Genomic DNA, 14,796 nt, shown 5'->3' with positions numbered 1-14,796 from the left:
AAATATTCTAACTAGAATTTAAACGTTAAAATTATCCCACTCACTGTCCGCGAAACACGAGTAGAACAATTTGATTATGTCTCAGTTTACACGACCCATAAACGTGACAATGTAAACACACCCAACTACCGGCAAAAGGCAGCTCCCAACGTAAACTGTCTTATGTGTTTACATAGCTATAATCCAGTGTAAATCAATTAAGCCCAAGTACCATCCAATTTGTCCCTTCAGCCATATCATCAAAGCATGTGCGTTTGTTCGTTTAGTCGAATCACTCAGTTTATCGACCGACTCATCACCGACCCGTCCCAGCTAACTGGATTCGCTACCCCCGGCCTTCCGCGCGAGTTGTCAATTCCACGAAACAGCTTTTTGCGTCCCCTCGATGCCTTCCATCAATAAGACTCATAAAGCACATTCCACCATCATACCATACCGTTTAAGACAACACTTGAATACACAAGTTTTTCTTCAAACGTTTCGAATCGCTAACCCCAATAAAGAAAGGACACGCGTGGAAGTGTATCCTTAAACGAGAATTCCCAAATGTTCCCCATATCAAAGTTAACGTTGCAGCGCGAGCCGCCGCCAGTGGCACGCTGCCTGTCGACCCGAGAGGACGCCTTTACGTCGCTCGCGCGCGAAAGCTACGAACTCCAATACGATTCCTCGACACCCTACCCCGGAATCCCCAAAACCCTCTATTATTTTTCAGTTCCTTACACCGATTTATTTGTTTGGTTGAATGTGCTTTTGGTTTTGTGTTACGAATCCGATTTTTTGACAATAAGGTTGTTAACGTGAAAAGCGTCGTACTGGACGCGCTATTGTGACGATGTACCGGTCCATTTACACTTGGACTTAATGAAAACAAAGATGTCCCTCAATATACCGTAAAGTTCGATCAAAATGATTTTGAAAATAAAGCCGCCTCAGGGCGTGAAGCCTCAAGTGCAGGAGCGAGTGAAGGAAGAAAAAAATGGGAAGAAGACATTCACCCCTTGCGAGGACAGATGTCCCGGGGACCCGTGGGCGTATTGTATAGTGCTGTGGTGTGCTTGTGCTATGAGCCTGATCTCGAGCGGCTACAGCTTGTACAAGCAGCAAGGCTTGCAAGACAGACTGTCATTGCTTGAGGAGCAGCATTTAGCCTTGAGGAGTGCAGTCTTGGAGCCGCAGCAGCCCCTGGTGGAGAGACTGCGGCGGGAGGTGCTCGCGAGACCTCCGCCTAGTTACTGGAGGCCGAGGAGGAGCATCAGAGACTACGGAGACTGCGTCTGTCCATCAGGTCAGTCGATTTATTAAACTATTTTGTGTTTTGAATTTTTGTTGTGCCACTAAAGGGAATCACCGTCAAAGTTCAAAGAGAGGGCAACAATGCAAACAATGTAAAACCTTAAAACAGTAGCTTTTGCCATGTAAACAGAGAAGTAAACAAAGGTGATTGTTTGTTTAATGACGATTATAAAATTTTTCTTGGAGCTCTACAATTATTTCAAAGTTAAATAGACTTATTATGGATATTAGATAAACGGTGCGTGGCGCAGCGTTTAATATTTTTAATAGTAGGTATAGTTTATAAAGTCAGAACCCCAGTTCACAAGGGTAGATGAAATATCAAATCCAAACAAAAAGTGTTGAATGAGCTGCCTACTTGAAAATTTACAAGATAATTTCAATTTAATGGCTGCCCGTCGAACTAACAAATTCAATTGTAATGTAAATAGTCCGTGAGCCGTATTTATTTGCTTCATTTGTGCGGCAGTCAACATTAAACCGATGGACTTTATCAATATTTGCTCGAACGAAACGTTTCGGTTTTATATTTCAGGCCATTCTTTCGCTTCCATTGTCTTTTGGTAGCTAAAGTGCTGAATTTATGTTTAATTAAATATTTATGTTCATTTAAGGTTGTAAATTCCACAATAGAATTAAGAATTTATTGAAATAAATAAAGGTTTACTTAGAACTGTCTGATATACTACTGGAATACTCGTAATATGCATTATCAAGAGAAAGTTTTATTGCAATGTTTTAGATAATCTATAACTGAAAAAAATTGTGTCCATATTGATCCTAAGTTGCCAAAAAATAAATGAAGCATTGGATCAGTGGCATTTCTTCTTGTGGCTTTAAAAAAATTAAGGATAAATAATCTATTCTTTCTACTTCATTTAAAGAACTTAGTATTTCACTGATTGACAAATTTTTATATTTTTCAATCTAGAATGACAAGTTAAACTCATAAATATTTGATGATAGCGCATCAGTATTCACGGCGTTTGACGCCATTATTGTCGAAACATTGTTTGTTGTTCTTCGGTTATTAATGGCGGGATGAAAGCACCACGGGCCGATCACAATCCGCGGCTACAATAAATTATTCTATTTGTGACAGGGAAACAAGGGTATTTGATTTTAAAATGTTTCATAAAAAATTACACGAATCCGCCTAACCCAGTATGTAGTGTTGTCCGGAAGATCACTTAGAATTCGCCGATTCTTTTCCTCATTAGGCACTATACATATACCATCTTGGTTAATGGTTCTAGTAGTGGTCGTTCCATTAGCCGTATCATCTGCATGTAGCGTCTCATAAACCACCATTGGGCAAGGCACATTGTAGTTAGAAGAACAATTTAATCTTAATAGCAATCACAGATAGCTGCCCACTCATTCTGCTAAGGAAGTACTCTGTGTCATTCTTCATAAGGAACTATTTACATTCCTGACATAAGCTCAATTAATAGAGAGATTGTCATTCCGTTATCATCGCAGTAGTATAATTGCATTGTTGTATTTGGACAATTTTAAACGGTCTCGGTTTATGATGTTGGGTTCGGGGCCCAAACACAATTCGCACTAGTCATGTTCGCGCAGTGATCGAGGTCCGCAGGCAGCCTATATCAAAACGGTCCCAGGGGACAATCTCCTCAAAAAAGCTATTAAATTTTTTCTCGCTCCACCGCAGTACGGAGTTAATCCCGACTTGAAAGCTGTCAACTAACCCCATAGATATCCTTCAATAGGGCTGGCAACACGACTGCTGCTTGAAAACCAAGGTAAAAGATTGAATGTTAAGAAATTCATTTTAAAATATAGAAAGTTGTCATCCTGGAGTTCTTTTAAGTAGGTACTCAATTACGCCTCATACTTAAAAGTATAACTAAAACTGGATAAAAGGATTATAAAGAGTGTAAAAGTATTTGTTCCTAGTCATAACTGCGGCATGAATCAACCAGCCGTGTGGTGACGGCAGAGTAGAATACATTTGTCACCAACCCCTACTCTTCCCGCGGGTGTCGTAAGAGGCGACTTAGGGACTACACATCAAACAGAGAATGGGCAGCAGCGCTCTCTGAAAAACATCAATCTTTTAAACTGCGATCTCCAACCCGCCTGCCAAGCGTGGAGATTATGGCAAAACCCTCCACTATATAGTCCAGCAGTGGACTGTAAACATAGTCCAGCAGTGGACTGTAAAGGGCTGTTGATGATGATGATGAATCAACCTGATTGCCCAAAAAATAAAAATTATATATTACGTCATCATCAGATTAATATGGCTTATGAAGATGACACTAGGGTTATTTTCTTACTCGTAGTTGTTAAATTGGAGTAAAGGAATAACTTGATTAAAGTCATCATACCTCCCTTCATTTATAAATTATTTGAGCATATTTAATGGTATCTAATTTCGACGCATCAATTATATAAATTCACAAAGAGTTCTCACGCTACAGGATACTTTTTTGTCGGTAAAATCTTGTTCTCAATAATAAATCTTTCACATGCTTTGATAACCGTTTCCTGTTGTTCCTCTTTGCATTCGTATAGTCCGCAGTGGGAACCCTAGCATTACCCCAGCTAGAAACTGATCGAAAAAATGATAAACGCGGGCTGGTGCGACCGTGTCGCAACACTACGGGTGCGAGAAGTAGATTCACTGCGTCATTTTGCAGAATGGTTGATAAACGAAGAAGAACACGAGTACGCTTCTAATGCTCATTTAATTTAATTTATGACTCGTTCCGAGCACTCTTTACACGTGAAGTATCACGCGGTATTAATTTCCGAGTTGTAATACTTAAAAATACGTCTAGTAGGTAGATGTTGTCCAAGTTCTTATAGGTATACCAATCACCAATCACCAATAAAAGTAATGAAAAAAGCTTAAAATAAATCGTTTGTTAGTCGTATACCTCGAAATCAAAAAATCCTTGTAGCTTTTCACCTATTCGCATTTCACCGTGATAGCGTTTTTTGTTGTAGCGTGTAATATCGGTAGTATATTTTGTTACTAGCATATATTTTTAACAGATTTTTACAACAGTAGCAAATCTTAATGTAGCATGTATTATCAATAGCCTATTTACAGTGAAGACAGACAGGAAAGTAAATCTACTATGAATTTTTTAGACAATTGTAATTAGCGATCAAAAATTATACTACAAGAATAAAAATCTATTCAGAAATTTTGATATCGCGGCGAAATGCGAATAGGTGAAAAGCTACGAGGATTTTTTGATTACGAGGTATACGACTAACAAACGAAATAAACTGCGTTGTTGTTACCTACATAATGGTTACTTGTGTATCATGTATTTCATGTTCAGTGCAACAAACCTGCTGCATTTCAGTTACATTATGCAGTTTATCTCTGAGGGTGACACTTTTATTTAAGGCTCAAATAATTCTCAGTAATGAGTAAAGCTCTCTTTCATCGGCTTTTAGTTCAAGCTAAGACTTTAATTCAGGTTTAAATGTAGTTTGGAGAAGTAATTAATTGAAACTTTTTTATGACGCCTCCGTGGGTGGGAGCTGGGAACTTTTTGCTTTACTATTTGATCTGCTAATAATAAGAAACATGTCTATTAATGAAAATCCTCCATATCAAAGCATCGGCGCAGCTCTTGCTTGCTCTTGCTCTTTTTACCCGAATTTATTTTTATTACATTTGTATGCATGGTTTAATTCAAACAAAAAATTGTAATTCTTGTCAAAATAAGTTTGCTCGACAGGGTACAATGTACCACATCATGTTTCTACATCACTCGTTCGCCCTATTGCCTATTATTGTTCAACCAGTGCATTAACACTATATCCATGAATTGGATGATTACACCATGAGAACGGAACATACAATCATCAAAATAAACGGTCCGAGTTTGAAAGCGATAAAAGAGACGCGTGCACATGACGCGGTCACCCTCCAATGTTTACCCGAATTAAAGAGCGCTTAACCGCTCACAATCGCCATCAGCGACCTTGCTACCATCACAATAAGAGTGGCTGGCACTGTGGGAGCGCCGACTATTGTTGAACACGGTTAACACCAACTATTGATGCGTTTCAATAGATGCACTCATTATGACGTCGTTTCGGAAATACGCTATTTATTTTTACCCTAGTTTGAGGTGTAATGCGCTATAGCGTGTTAAAAATACGGGGAAAGCGTTACAATGAAAAATTCTTTACAAGCTCCATTACACATCTGAGAGACTCACAATTCCTGAGGGCCAGATCTACTAGTATCTTGAAATAAATCCATAATCTATCCATGATTTTAACAAATTTCTCAGAAAATACTATCAGAATTATTAAATAATTCCAAGAATGATCGTCGGACCGCAGCAATGCCGCGGGGCAGGGCTAGCTGTGCGTAAGAAGCCCTAAGCAACTATTTGCAAAGTAAAATTAATGTTTGGCGAAGCTTATTCCTCCTTTATCTGAGCGGACACGATGCCTCAAACTAAGAACTTGAGGTAGGAAGGAGAATCCGAAGTATTTAAAGGGGATAATTATGTATAAAATAATAAACATTGCTATGGAGAATATTTTATCTTAAATATTTCAATGAATACTTGATGAAAAATATTTGAAGATGATGTAGGTAATTGTATATTACTTATTCTGTTCGTGCGGGACGCTAGTAAGTAAGTGTTTTAAATCAGTTTGACTGAACAGTAATACGTATGCTTAATAAATTAGGATGCATTTACGTTGATAATAAAAACTTTAAATGTAGAATCGTACAATAGAAGCAAATAAATACACCTAAATAAAAATTGGCGTCGACACCATTCAAGGTTGAAACTGATTTGTTTTAAAGTAGAAATGTTCTTAAGCTAAAGCTCGATATGTTTGGCTTTAGTGGTCTCTCCTAGCAACCCTTAATGAGGCAATTTCAATCAAAACTATGCGAAAGCCACAGGAGTGCGTAGGGCCGAAAATTCACAATCGAACGCTAAGAACGGGCCGAGGGCAATGAAACCCGGTAACGGAGGGTTACACACAATAATAGAATGAGTTATTAATAAAAAAATAAAAATAATGTCCATATTTTAAAAAACAAATTAACTAGGTACTTACTTTTTAATACAGATTAAGTTTCATAGTCAGCAACATAATCAGAATAACAATTAGGCTTTTTCTTAAATTCCTAAGCTTTATTGTAGTAACTCTGTCACTGTAATAATTACCCAAAAAAACTTCTAGATTTAAGTGGATTGCATTGTTTTAATCTCGTTTAAACACGAACACGGGATGATAGATACCTAATACTAATGAAGTCTAGTCTATTTAAAAGATAAAAACGAGCAGATTAAACATCTTTATGTTGAGTTCATATGTTGAAAACACATAGGTAAGCAATATATTATTTTTATCTTTTTCTACATTTGCAGCCTGTATACTTTTATATTTTGGTTTTGTAGTCTGTACCCGAATAGTAAGAAAGATGGACTCTAAACATACTAGTTTTAAGGTTCAGTTTACAAAGAGGGCAGATAATTCTGTAATTAAATCATTTTCAATTTTCCCCAGTTTGTTTAGGACGGAACAGGTTTGGTTTATCGTAGAAAAAACTCAGGCACGGTTATGCTGGCCATTGATATAATTATGTATGTACCTATTACTCTAGGTCTATAGGCACAGAAAAATAATGTACAGGCTTTTAGATAGAATGTACTTAATTCCTGACACGGCTTAAATGCCTAGTTCATGCTCGAACGGTCCTGCTGGAGAAAATATTGTGATATGCTTCAGAGAGCACGTACTCGCAATTTCATTAGAATTGGTTATTGTTTTTTTTTACTCTTAACATAACATGAGCACTATCAGACAAAATAATTATGATGCCTGATTGTTTACCTATTGCCTGATAAATACTAAAATACTTATACAGCGCGATCAAAAGAAATATCGACCCGAGCGCCGTAATTTCGTCCGACCTTTAACTAACTAAAACTTAAAGTTCGGGCGCTGGTTAGCCTTACATACTGAAAATTGTTACTCAAAACTAGAAACGTTGGAGCGTACGTACAAACTGTTATGGAATGTTTCACTTTGAACATGTAGGTACGAGTTTAAAACTCATTTTCTGTTTGAAAACTGGTGCGCTTAAGGAACATTCTGGCAGGGACAAAAAGCAAATTATATCTTTAAGCTTTTATAGTAAAAGGAGAAAACTTTAATGTTATTTGGTGTTTGATAGTAAGCAAGCACAAAACTGACTGACACCCACTATGTGAACTTTTGTTTTTATTTAGTTTTTTAAAAATGAGCCGGTTTAGGACCCCTACAATTTATCTTACATATGGAAAGTAAAACATTTGAATTCATTTAATGACCAGCATTGTCATCAAGCACTGGGAAATACTATTTTCATTCTTAAAGGAAAAGTCCAGATGAAATGTAAAGAAAATAACCTGTCTCTGTCTATACCTCTCGACTTCAGTTTGTTTTCCAATTTCCCAATCTCCAGCCATGTTCATCAGAGGGCTTATTAGTGGTATTTGTCTTCCCGCGAGCTTTTTAAGCTCGAGGCTAATTGAGTGTTTGCCCGCAGCCGCCTACGTTACACAAACGTTTGCCGAGGCGATCAGTTACGGAATCAATTGACTTTTTCTGGAGACGATGATCGACTTTTATTTGAACTAAGCAATTCAGGTATTAACGTTTCCTGGCATAGTGTATTGATCTCATTCTACGGTTTGTACAAGGGTTACCACTACCACCACTAAACATCTGAGTAGTTCTTTAATTTAAAATAAGAATGATAATGAGATGATCAGTTTATTCATATGGCATTCATTCAAATCTCTTATAGTTTACTAGCTTTCCGCCCGCGGCTTCGCCCGCGTGGAATTTTGTCTGTCACAGAAAAACTTTATCGCGCGCGTCCCTGTTTCAAAAACCGGGATAAAAACTATCCTATGTTCTTTCCCGGGACTCAAACTATCTCTATGCCAAATTTCATCAAAATCGGTTGCGAGGTTTAAGCGGGAAAGCGTAACAGACAGACAGACAGACAGACAGACAGACAGACAGAGTTACTTTCGCATTTATAATATTAGTTGGGATAGCGCTGTTTTGCCCCAAAAAGGTGTAATTTGTGTAATCTGAAATGCTATTCAGTGTAAAATCACCACCTTCCCTAAATTATACTTTTCTAGAAAGGTCTGTTTGGATGACAAGATCGATCATTAATCGATATTATAAATGAGATTAATCGATCATCTTTATGGGACAAAATCACTATCATCATCTCTTCAAAGTACAGTTTACCTAGTTTATTAATGTAAACATATTATCGGTAATGACACTTGCACTCTCGGTAACAGTTATAAGTTAATCTCTCTTTGATGACAGCCGCGTTGCGTAAATTACCAGGGAACGTTAAGAACATATCAGGCGGTGACAGGGCTACCACACGGGAGGATTACATTACTTAACAATGATACTATTCCCAAAATAGAATAATTGCCATATATTTGAGACATTTATCGGTGCTCTAAGAATAAAGAATTTGAATCCCATAAACGTAGTAGGTATAAAAATGTAATAAACAAACTTTAATCGACCGATTTGTCATCAGTCAAATCGTTCTCTCAGTTAATTTGACCGGAAACCGTTTAAAAAGCTATTTTCGTTTGGATCCGGATGCGTGGCAGCCCTACTTTGAGTATTCGCGCTAGAGGCGCACACGTTGACACAACAAATGAAGAACATCAATCAGCGGGCGGGATCGAAGTGGTTCCCCGAGGAGTCCTCGCTAGCTCAGGTTACGCTTCGGTGACACGTGTTTTAACAAAAAGGGGGTTCGATTCAAGAGTTAAGATATTTGGTTTATTCCTTGGTTATTAAAAAAAATACTAAGAATTTACGGTTCTTCTTTTGTTTGCCACCCTGTAAACTGTTTTTTATATAGATTCAACTCACCAATCTCATGTGACTACAAGTCATTTTCACTCACTAGTTATTACGTATCATTGTTGCCTAACTTACTTTATAATTGACACAGCAATTGTCTAAATACCACCAATGCCACCTGGCAAACCAAACTTTCTAAAGACCAATATAACTAAATTGAATCACCGTCTAAATAAAGACGCAAGTCATACTGTTGACTAATAAAGATGTCAACGGGCACTCAAGTGAGGTGTTTTTAAAACAAACACTTGGCCCGCGCTGACAGTCGGATGCTCCGGGAATGTATACGACCAAGGCTCGATACCGCGGTCACCCGAAAGGAATCAATTAACAAGGGCAGACGAAAAATGCTTACTATAAGTAGCAAGTTTAATTTAGTTTCCTAGTCCTCGTTGTGATCGTGACTTATGTCATAGAGTACCGCTCTATCTTGTTTTTACTACATGATACATTTTTATTGTAATCATCAAAATCTAATTCATTTTCAGCGTTCAAATGTAAAGAGGTTTTCAAGGTATTCATTAAGTGTAAGTGTTATCTTAGAACACTGTCGTGAAATACCGACCGATTGAGTGATCTTGGCACGTGTCACATGATCTCCAGTTTTAAGAAATCACTTGTTTTATTTTGTTTGCCGAGCTTTGCGCCAATTAATTCTTTCTATCCTTAATTAATTAACGTAACGCCAAACAATCTCACTAAACAAGAAGATTTTTCAACTTAGTCATCTCGATGGATTACCGGATGGCTTTCTCGTATAAGTTCACGAACTGGTCAGCTATCTAGTATTTAGTATGAGCATCAGGAGCAATAATATTGACCCAATCAATTCGAGAGGTGGTTGGTTAGATCACTTGGATTGCGAGACACGTGGGTTCCTCTAATTGGTTGCTTATCCCGAATATCCAGCGGAATGTGTTAATTACCAGCTTCTTCGGATGTTGTGGTCGTAATGTATTAACGAACATGTTTATTTATCGTGTTATGAGGCTGTTAACATCGCATACTTGGGACCACTGCCTTAATTAAGACAACTTTAAAGATCGTGTTTAGAATGTGTCGTTCCGATTCCGATCACTAATCGTGTCATCTAATACAATATTATTCGCTTTCTAATGAATTCAATTTTTTTTTTAATATAGTGTGATTTGTATAATATCTCCCTACCAGAAGGACATAAACATAAATTGTTGTTATCATCACAAACTAAAACATAAAAGTTCAAAATCCATTGGGAACATTATTGTGAGTTGACCTGCTGGCGGGTCGTACATTACCATCAAATTAATGATAATTACCTAAAGCTTCAATAAGTGTGAAACGCGATGATGTCGTTACCGGCTACTTATTTACATTAACACTTCGGCCGCGTTGCTTACGGTAGTCTTAACTCGAAAGTTGTTGATAATGCTCATTATTGGATGAACGTTTCTAAAAGGGTCAGTCAACAGACTTAAGTTTTCTCTTTGATTAGCATTGGATAAAAGGTTTAGAAAGAAATTAAGAAGCCTTTGTTGTTACTCTCTACTAAGTAGCCTAGGTAACTACCTACAGCTTTAATGTCATTCTTTGGGTAAATTGGACATGCTCATTAAATAGATTCAATTATTCCAGCTCAATTTTCGTTGTTCTTCTATGAAACTATTATTAACACCCCGTCGTTTTTCCGTCGGGGATTAAAAAAATCCTCAATACGCATGAAATCAAACACATAACTGTGCAATAACAATAACTGCATGAGAGATACCTATATGAAGCAATATCGCTAAATTTCATCGAAGCAATTGAGCTACAATTTTATTTCTGGCTTCGTTATTCCGCGACATAACCGTAACAGTTTGTGTCGTCCATTTGCATACACTCTGAGTGACACCTATAAAATCGACGCGACGCACCGACAAACGTTGCCAATCACTGTCCAAAAACAAAACAAAGCCGACGGTTGTTAACGATATAGCCCAAAAAGACCACCAAATTGGAGCGAAAATTAAAAGCTGCGGCCTGCGCCAGAAGTGTAGGTACTTCACCTAAAAACCGAAAGCTTTGTTTTTTCACAAAAGTTAACATTTATTGGCATTTTTATAGAATGAAATGTTATAATCCCAACACACCAAGTGTTTGCCTGGCTTTTCTGTTGTCGCTGGACGAGGGCCCACGCCTGCACGGACCCTTCCAACGGCGCTAGCTTTCATTTTTATTGCCGCTTCATAGCGAAGGGATTTGCTCCTAAGTAAACGCACTAATTGAATCATTGAGCACAAAAGATTGGATGGCTACTAATATTTGGGGTAACTCCCAATTCTGCCTCAAAAGGTCCGGTTTACTGAGCTAAATAAGAAGCTTTGAAAAATCCTATTCAATGAATTTCGGTATCGTTTTAAGGCCGGGTAGCAGAGAAAATGGCGAAAATGAGGTTTTCATTTTTCATTTTTGAGGTACTAAACAGTAAAATTAAAGGCTAAGATTTTTATTGGGCATAGTTGAGGATATTTTCTAGGGCTATTAACGGATGGAAACACGATTTGATGAAGTTGACTCGATAGAATAAATTCCCAAAGTTACCTCTATTCGTTTTCTAATTATGGTTTTATTTTTAAAATAAGCGATTTGAGATTCTAAATCTTTTACTAAACTAAAGTTCAGAAATAACTTGAGGGCTTTTAACGGATGGAATTTTTATATTGCGTCTTATTTAGTTACTATGTTAAAAAATGTGGAAAAAATCGTCCATGACGGCTTGGACAATCTCAATCAGTCGCGCGGTGGCGCTTACGGAGGACGGACGCGTGTCAGTTTTTTGGACGTGACAGTTCGCGATTTGTCAATATTTTTGACAATGATGACTTTGATGAGTCACAGTATAATAATATCAGTGTTACTGGAGAAAGCTAAAATATTTGATAATTAACAATTATCAATTTTGTCTACCTATTGAAATTTAAATCGTTCGCATCCTTTTAAACGAATACTCTACTCATGATACATAGTAAATTCCTTAAATATGAGACAAAACCAATGAGTTAAAATTACATATTAATAGTACCTACATACAATCGTCTTACACTTATTAGAAGAGCACACTGATACAAATAAATAATAAAAAATTAGGTCAGAGGGTCAAATATAGGGGCAGCTGCACGTCACTGAAAGACGATTCTGTTTACTCGGCATCTGGGCTGGAGAACATGAACCCTTGTTTACAGATGCAGATGTAAATGGAGTTATAACTGGACAAATTTTACATGAAATGTTTAACAGAAATCAGTTAAAAGACACATACATGGAATACCAATAAGGTTGCGGAGGGAAAGCTACCTATTATAAACTAGCGGCCGCCCGCGACTTCGTTCGCGTGGACCTCGTTTTACCCCCGTTAGATATCATGTTGATAGATGGCGTTTCACGGCTTCCCCCGAATGAATATTTACGAACGTCATACAGTAGTTTGTCCAGCGCTGTAGATTTTAACCAATGACGATAGGTAGAGTTCGCTTTTTAGACACGTCTTATTTATTTAATGAAATGTCTCAATTTCAATGAGGAGGCTCTGCATTTATTCCTAGAATTCCCCTAACACCGTCAAATTACCCTTTCGAATTCAAGACAGTGCAGTTTCCCATCAAAATCTGCTTCGTAATGACTATAAACAAAGCTCAAAGTCAAACTCTAGCGACCTCTGCATAAACTCCCATGAGTGCTCAGAGCGGGTGCCTGCGGCAGGTAACCGCGTGTGATGCTCATAGTGATTTTCAATACAGAGCCCCGTACATACGTTATACATAAATTATGGAAAGAAAACACCCAGACCAATACAAAAAAATATGTATGCAATTTTAGTATGATATTTTTATTTATTAATAAACAAAAAGACTGAACAAAATTGATGCGTGTACTGATTAATGTAATTAACCACATGCAAAGTTTCGTGAATTGCAACAACTATAATTTATTATCCAAGCTCTAAATAATCGCTACTAAGAGTAACTGATCATAAAATGTTTTTCCAATCGCTCAAGCTCCCGAGGACCTAACGATAGGTCGGGTGACGTAATCTTGAAAATTCCGGAAGGTCGGGTCCGGACGCCTCTTTGAACCGTGTTTACTTTGGCAGTTATATTTTATATTTATTCGATTCTAAAATATATTCCCAAAAAATCTGAAAGTTGTTTTAATTTGTATCACTTGGATATGATTTGTATTAGAAAGTGCTGTGAGTGTGACGCTTGAACGGAAGGAAGTCAACCTAACCTAACCAACTGGTATTTCTATACTGTGTAGCCGCGAGAGCTCTTTGGCGCGCTGTCTTCGGCGAAGTATTGCGCGCGCAGATTTTGACAGCGCGAAATACCTACTTTAGCAGAAATACCAAGCCTTAAGCTTGATTGATCTTACAGAGTTTTATAAATTAACGTCTAGTTTATTGGAAATACGTCAGTATCAGTGAATGCTTAGTAAGGCTTTTTGATGTTTGCTAGCATATCTTCGCGAAACTCGTGTCATTAAAATACATTAGCAAGCTATTTTATCGTTAACTCCTGATAAAATCCCTATTTCTTTCTGGCAACGTTTGAAGCATCAAAAGTGATAGGTGGGTTTCCAAAAATTACAACAATTAAGATACGTTTAAAAATGAGAGAGCATTGTTTGTATGACTCAATATGTCCACTTTGAGAAACATTTGTCATCGTTTCACTCGACAATATTGTAGGTAGTGAACTTAAAGTCCTGTTCTATCTAATAAGTTGCCTCATTAACTGACTCTACCAAAATTATTGATACTCACTTCAGTTTCCACGAGAAAACAAAATCGTATCGCATCGGATGGGGTCGGTTGATCCGCGAGTGTGTGTTTGGTCAGCACACGCGGCATTGTGAGGGGACGATGACCCCGCAGGGGCGCGGATAGCCCTTCGCATTCGATTATAAAATCGTCATCGGCACAGATTCGGGCAACCCTTTGCTATCCAACACGATTATAAAATAGTTGTTGCATTATTGCTTTTGTGAGAGAGGTGCGGCATGCGCCAGTGTAGATAGAGAGGCCTAAAAGCTTTATTACTTATTGCGGATAGAGCAACAGCAATAATATTTTAAATCGGTTTGCAAACTTGTTTGCGATACTGCTATTTATAAAGATTATTATTATTATTGTTTCTCTTATAGCATATTAGTTCCTTACTTCCAGACTCGAGTGTGTTCTTCTGACGCATCTCTACTTTGTACTACAGAAAGTATATGAGTATGAGAGAGACGATTGCAACCATAAATCTTGTGATCGAGTTTCACAAAGAATTCGACTTTTATTCTAGTCGTATTTTATTTTGTTATTACTTTGAAGGTGAATTTAATTCAGAATAAACCCGTTTAAATACATATCAAAAAGTGATATTGTGTTATTTATATGCTAAACTTTATTTCCCTTTGAAGTATAAAAATAGCTGTTTTGTAAACCGTTGTGTTTGTCCGCTTTGCGGCTCATTGCCCAACGCGCAGCTGCATTAGTGCATCTTTTCAATTTGCATAACAAAAAGTCCAATATTTGTACACAAAACAGCCAGCTCTCTCTCTTTCAAACCCTATTTG

The 14,796-nt window shown here is 37.5% G+C and overlaps 1 protein-coding gene across 1 annotated transcript in view; it reads left to right on the top strand.

Moving 5' to 3' along the window:
* Positions 1-599: 599 nt before the first annotated feature.
* The window catches only part of LOC135076632 (collagen alpha chain CG42342), a 213,300-nt gene continuing 199,103 nt past the window's right edge, over positions 600-14,796 (top strand). Inside the window, exon 1 of the mRNA XM_063971055.1 lies at positions 600-1,288. Coding sequence (XP_063827125.1) covers positions 910-1,288 — 379 coding nt within the window. The 5' untranslated portion in view covers positions 600-909. The remainder of the gene's footprint in view (positions 1,289-14,796) is intronic.

The sequence above is a fragment of the Ostrinia nubilalis genome, chromosome 12 (genome assembly GCF_963855985.1).
Source record: "Ostrinia nubilalis chromosome 12, ilOstNubi1.1, whole genome shotgun sequence".
NCBI lineage: Eukaryota > Metazoa > Arthropoda > Insecta > Lepidoptera > Crambidae > Ostrinia > Ostrinia nubilalis.
Note: the sequence above shows the minus strand (reverse complement) of the source record. Positions and strands in the feature narration are given on the sequence as shown.